This window comes from Zerene cesonia, chromosome 11 (assembly GCF_012273895.1).
Source record: "Zerene cesonia ecotype Mississippi chromosome 11, Zerene_cesonia_1.1, whole genome shotgun sequence".
Lineage (NCBI taxonomy): Eukaryota > Metazoa > Arthropoda > Insecta > Lepidoptera > Pieridae > Zerene > Zerene cesonia.
This window is the reverse complement of record NC_052112.1, coordinates 8332691-8339940: the sequence shown is the minus strand read 5'-3', so window position 1 is coordinate 8339940 and position 7250 is coordinate 8332691. Positions and strand designations below refer to the sequence as shown.

General features: G+C 32.7%; 1 protein-coding gene across 1 annotated transcript; it reads left to right on the top strand.

Annotated features, from left to right (window-relative positions):
* Positions 1-4927: 4927 nt before the first annotated feature.
* On the top strand, positions 4928-7168 carry LOC119830359 (proteasome subunit beta type-6). The gene is made up of 4 exons (XM_038353344.1): positions 4928-5064; positions 5208-5475; positions 6035-6169; positions 6862-7168. Exons 2-4 carry the CDS (start codon positions 5214-5216, stop codon positions 7137-7139), a joined length of 675 nt encoding a protein of 224 aa, XP_038209272.1. The 5' UTR covers positions 4928-5064; positions 5208-5213; the 3' UTR covers positions 7140-7168.
* Positions 7169-7250: the final 82 nt, after the last annotated feature.

The window sequence follows — 7250 nt, the reverse complement described above, 5'->3', positions numbered from 1 at the left end:
CTCCTTATAAAGTCATGAGGAAATAAATGTTTGCAGCCTACCTTGACATCCTTACTAATATACTAATTGCGAGAGTTAGTCTATCTGTCTCTCCTTTATGCCTAAGCAATTGAACCGATGTATATGAAATCTACACTTATATTATAAAATTTGAATTTTGTTTGTTTGTTTGTATGTTTGTAATGGATAAACTCTAAAACGAATGGACCGATTTTAAAATGCTTTTACCATTAGAAAGTTGCAACTATGCTGAGTGACATACGCAATATATGTACCACGGGCGAAGCCGGGGTGAACTGCTAGTTTGGTATAAAGATAATTTGAAAACTGAGAAAAGGCATAAGATAGATGGGATAGTTTTAACATGGAAATCCGACGGGAAGTCGAACTATGCGGGATAAATCTCGGAATACCTATTTTTTCCTTTAACCACGCAAGCGAAGCCGCGGGTAAAGCTAGTAACTACTTAAGCATATATTATTTTTTTATGTAATAACGGGCAATTGAGCTGGTAGTTCGCCTGATACTAAGCGATCACCACCGCCCATGAACATTTGCAGAGGTAGGGCCAGTCAAAATGCGTTGCCCGCTTTCAAGGGTTAATAGGATTAGGAAAGGATTGCCTACGGGAATAAAGGTATGGACTGGGACTGCCTTTGGCTTTCTCAATCAATGAAAGAAACACATTAACGCCGATCGTGTGTTGGAGAGTGTTACTTCCCTGGTGCGAGCTGGCCCAATTCGTGCCGAAACGTGAGTGTCACTCCCGTATATTTAAGCAAAACTTTGCTATTTGATTAAATATTTAAAAATTTAAATGTTTTCTTACAACATTTAAATTTAAATCCAAACTTAAATGTAGGTACAATATTTACTTTATCTATCACTCATGATATAACAAAATTATAACAAGAGTAGTATGTCAATGCACCCTCGTTGTGATCTTAAAGTCCGTATTAAGCTTTGTTTATAAAGATGTAATAAACTGTTAAAAGATTGAACTATCAATATGAACGATAAAATAAAGCTTTTAATCCAATAATTTTAAAGCGATTGCAACGATGAATACAGAAAAATTCGTTTTTACGACTAAATGCTTATTAATTTGTATTTAATTAATAAACAGAAACAATTATTTATATGACAGTTAAAAAAAAACTATGTATGGTACATTGTGCCAAAATTCATAAGAAGTGACGTGATAGCAAGGGAGAACTGAATGGCCACGCTCAACGGAAAACCATCTCCATCACAAAGCGCATTCGAAACTTAAAATACATTGTAATTTAGAAAAAATATCAACATCTGGCCATTGTCTCGCTTTCGCGGGGGAGTCGGTATAAAATAAAATAAATAAATAACAAAATGTCGCCACCGCACGCGTCCATTATTCAAACGCGATTGACAGCCACTTCCATCGGTCTGGGTTGGCGAGCTCAATAATACGCCTACTTATTGCGTCTGAAACGGCCTGCGAAACGTTTTGATACTTGAAAAGCCTTCGTAAATGCAATCATTGTTAAATCATTTTAATGTGATAGAACTTGATTGAATATGTATATGAGAAACGTTATTGCCTATCATCCTTGAATGGGTGAAGCCGGAAAATAAGAAAATGTATTTTTTCTTAAGAATATAAGAGTTTCTTTATGAATTTTTGGTCGTTTTACTTTCATAAACCACTCAAAGTTTATGAGGCTGAATGCTTGGACGCAAAGTAATCCACAAGATAAAGTTTAAGAAAATATTTCCTTACATACGGATGAAATTATCAAATTTATGTTTGGCTTTTCATTGCGATTTATATATTTTATAAAATAGCCCCAACTCCTCCATGTTAACTTTGATTAAAAAACATAATTGATTTTTAACTTTCCATTTAATATTATTATAATTATGTACCTACACGTAACAGCATTTATAATCAAAAGATCGTGCTGAATCCTATGTTCAATACAATTAGTAGGCTGATGGATAACAAAGCGTACTTTCATGTCTGTGCTTATGTTCTTCACTATAATTAGTCTTTTAAAATCTAATCAGTTGAATAATCACCATTAAGTACATATTGCATGATTAGGTATTTCTGTATTTGTTACTTATGAAATATTACTACGTATAGTCTACGATTCATAACTTATAATGAAGCATTAATATACTATATTGTTTATATTAATTCTTATACCATACATGACCTACTTACAAAATGATAAACGAAAAAAAGTACCTTTATAAATAAGAAACTTAGGACAAATTATATTTTCTATAAATAATAACAAAGGTAACACTTAAATATATGAAAAGGTATGTTTTTTATCAATAAAAACTTGGTCACTCAATACATACATTAAAACGTTAAAGAAGTTCGTATAGTTTGTAATGCATCAACAAATTAGTACGACGCATACGTGACTGCGTTGATCTATGAACTACTTAATTTACAATAGCAAATTAAAATAAGCAGATATCTAATATTCATATTGTTTATGTAAATGATTGTCCAGACGTTTTGAAAACAACACGTACGATAATGGTATCCAAACATTTACTAGTGGCGCCTATTGTGATACAAACCAATGAAAACAATCATAAAATAATAGAATTCAAAGTAACTAATTAATTTCGTTTGCTCATGGAGTGATAATGAAGAAATGTACCCATTTACCTAAACATTTTTAGGTCTACGAGACATTTGTAGACAGCGTTTTGTTATGTTCCACTGAGGAATTCTGTGCATAGACCGGGATTCCTAATTGCACAGAAATGGTCATATATAAGGTCCGGTAAAATCGATTGTATACAAAATCTTATGACTCATAAACGTCAATATGGAACACCGGTCACGATATTTCACACTTCAAATTATTATTAAAATTAACAATTACCCATGTGATTATCACTTCTAAATCTGTTCTCAATATTGCATCAGGAATATATTATAATCATTTGCAACTATCAAAAATGCCCGTCGACGTATACCGTGAAATTCTGAGTCGCGTGTCCTTTAGATTTGAACAACGGTGGCGAATCGAAGTTCATGAATAAATATATTTGATATTCCTTTTGAATAAAAGTGTCGAATAAAAAAGCGATTTATCAAAAACCTACATTCATTCATACCCGTCTTTTATATCGTTTAAATAAACATCGTTCCTGGGATGACGTACAAAATGGTGCGTATCGAGCCTTTGTTGAAATAAGATTTTAGTGTGAAAGGACTACTAATGAGCGCAGGACACCCACGCTACGATGATACTGCGATTTCATTATCATTCAACAATGTTTGCCAAAAAGTATGTTTTTTGTTTATTATATATTTATAAGTAATTGTTGAATACATAGGATGGAAAGTTTCCTAGAAAGTGTCTAGGATGCCGTCTGATCTTAATAATTCAATCATTTGTATATTTAATATTAGATAATCCATAGTGCACCTAATTAGATTATTAAAATATAAAAACTGTTTAATGTATTACTAATTTTTAATTATAAATGATAATTTGCTGAGTATTATTTTAATACTATTAAGCATGGAGCTTGGCAAACGCAGCATAGTTTGCAAAATCCCAAAAAAAGCCGTAATCCAAGGTAAAGAAACCATTTTGAAACACTCGAGTTTAGTCTGACTACAGTGATTTTATTTGGATGTTTGTTAAGATAAAACGAAAAATATCCAGGCATAAAAGGTGGCCATAGCAAACACCTAGATATAAAAACGAAACCAAATAACGTTTTTTATGAAAAATCGAATCTGGAATGGGTAAGCTGCAGCGTAGCAGAACCCACTAACCGGTGTCTAATTCGGATACTTTCGAACTTTCTCGAAATACTAGATACATATAATACGTATTCTAGACACGATTTTCAAATTTCTACCAGAAAAACATGGAGAAAAATTATAAAGTGCATTACCTACCATCCCCAAAACCACCTTTACTAACATTAGGCACTTATATTTGGTAAAGATAACAAACCGCTTCAGATGAAAGTGAAAGGTCTGGCTGCGTCTTCTATATTTTCAATTTAAATTTGAATTTTTATAGAATTGCAATTCGTATTTAGGTCGCTGCTAGAAGTTTCTAGTATTAAACTAAAATATAATTCACATTCTAGGTTAAATTATAATCAAAACCCGAAATATCCAAGGGCACATTGAATTAAAATTGAGCCTTGTTGCGTAATTCAAAGATAATTATTTTTGTGATAAATTAATATGTATTAATTCAGACTACACAAAAACCATAATAGTAAATTGAAAATATGGATAGACGATATAAAAAAATTTAGTGGAACATGGTCAAGGATAGTACAGAATGGAAGCAGCTGGAAGAGAAGCGGCGGCTAATCACTAAATCGAGAAATTCGATGTGTAATGATGTGTATATGTATATATGTATGTATATAGATAGATTTAGTTTTATATCTTTGTTTTTATCAGCAATAAAGGCTTAAATAAATAACTTGATATTACAAAATGAAAATAAATTGCAAACTGTAGTATATTTTATCATTTTATCGGTACCCAAATTAGCAATACGAAAACACTGTTTTTACAATTATTATACCCCCTGATTGGTCATCTAGGCGGCCCAGTTATGCAACAATACACTGTAAAAAACTACAAGTACCTACTATTATTATTTTAACACTTATCTAACTAGCATAAAATAACGTAGTATCTAATATTTAACTAGGTGTTTTTACAATTTAAGTTTGCCGCGAATTTCCTTCCGTTCAAAAATGAAAAATATCATAGGAACTTATTTTATTAATGCTGCTTTTATTTATAATACATATTATAATATTTAGTGCCTTGAAACAAAAATAATCATATTACGTTATTTTAAATTCTCTAAAATATTAGATTAATAAAAAAGATTGTATTTTAATAGTAGGTACATACAAAATATGGCAAGTTTTATTTTGACTGTGCATACAGCGACGGGCCACTTGACACCAACATACAGCTTTGACATTGACATATGACAAGCTTTATTCGGCATTTTGCTGTTGTCGTGACTTTCAAAATTTGAGTTTCAATTTTAATAAAAATTGTTTGAACTAGTAAGTAATTCAGATATTCAGTTACAATAAGTACTGCATTTCTTGAGTTTATTGCTAATTGACAACGTCTTGTCCGTACTATTTGAGTACTAACCTTATTATAGATTTCCATTTCTAATTGTATGTTTTGTTTTCTGTTTTAGTATAAGATGGCCACATCCGTAGTCGACACATACACAGACCCCAGCCTGAGCTGGATGAATGCTCCTCATAGTACCGGTACTTCTATCATGGCATGCGAATTCGACGGAGGAGTGATTATTGGCGCTGACTCCCGTACTACCACCGGTGCCTACATCGCCAACAGAGTTACAGATAAACTTACCAAAATCACAGACCATATCTACTGCTGCCGCTCAGGATCAGCTGCTGATACACAAGCTATCGCTGATATTGTTACGTATCACTTGAGTAAGTGTTGAACAAAAAATTGTTAAGTCATTCTGATTCACCTTCAGTATAAAGTAAGTTAAAGTAAACAGCCTCCAAGATACCCTCAGAAATTTATATCATAACATTGTATAAATCTGAAAGATATTTGTTGTAAGTAACAACAAAAAACTGCAATGTGTTATATTATAAGTAAGAACAGAGATAATAATATATGGGTTGTTCATTAAAGTACCACATAAGTGAAACTGTAAATGATGGGTTGTATGTAATTTAAATTCGGTTGTATGAAATTAAAAACTATTAAGACTATAATACTAGTGGCCTGCTCTGACTTCACCCATAGTACAACTGCTACATATATAGCCTATAGCACAACATGTTGCAAACATATTCAATGGTAAAAGAATTGGAACAGGCCTAGTAGTTCTTGAGCATTCATACAAACCAACTAAATCTTTGGTGTTAATATTTTTTGTATAGCTAATTAATTTTAAAATAATGAATCTCACTCATGCTTCTTTTCTGCATTAAATATAAGTAAAACCTTCAATAAATCAATAATTCGATTATTTTATAGATTTCCACAAGATGGAACTGGGCGAGATGCCCCTAGTGCAGACTGCTGCTGCTATATTTAGAGAGCTATGCTACAACTACAGAGATTCATTAGTTGCTGGTATCCTTGTAGCTGGCTGGGATAAGAAGAAGGGAGGTAAGATGTTGCTTTTGTTCAATGGGGAATGGGAAAAATAAGAAGAATACTACACTTTAAAATTCATACATTGTCATTTCAAACTATATTGTCAAATCTCATATAGACCACATCTCCTACCTATCGTTTATAAAAGAAAAAAAATCTCAAGTTGGAATGTGTTAAACTATAATCACTTGCATTATTTATCTTCATTGTGTAAATATCTTTAAATGTAGAAAGAGTTATTTTGTTTCCTTTAATTACTACAATCTGTCTCCTTTGAGGGACATTCAGCAGTATATTGGTTGGTGCTGACGCTGGTACGCTCGGTATGTGGTTTGTTACACATCCCAATAGTTAAAACAGTGAATGTGTTAAATGTGATTGTATTAAATTTTGAAGTATTTTACATGTTAAATGTCGCGCTTTGTTGTGGTTTGCTATAAGCGGCATTTTTAAAATGTGTTCTCAAAAATTTTATTCCAAAGGTAATAAGCTTTATCTTGTATGACATTATTGATTACTAGCTTTAACCTGGGCGTCACTCGCGTCATAACCGGGTAAAAAGAAGCCCGTGTGCTAATCCAGACTACTAAATTTCATACACATACAATATGCTGCTTTGGTGTAAATGAGTAACAATCATCCATATTAGTAGGATTATGCTACAAACACATCATGATTTAAATTATAAAATATCCTAATTCCAGGACAAATCTACTCTGTCCCCATTGGAGGCATGGTTCAAAGACAAGCAGTGTCCATTGGTGGGTCTGGATCCACCTATGTCTATGGTTATGTCGACGCTAACTTCAAGCCAAACATGAGCAAGGAGGAAGCCGTAAAGTTTGTAACCAACACCCTGACATTGGCCATGCTGCGTGATGGATCCTCTGGTGGTGTTGTGCGCTTGGGAGTTATCACAGAGGCTGGTGTGGAGCGATCAGTCATTCTCGGTGACCAGCTGCCTAAGTTCTATGAGGGTTGATGATTTAATAAATAATTTTTAATACAATATTGATGTGTTTGAATTTTTGAAACAATCTTCACTTTCCTCATTCCTAAAGGTTATAAATTTGAATGGGTTGTATATGGTTGA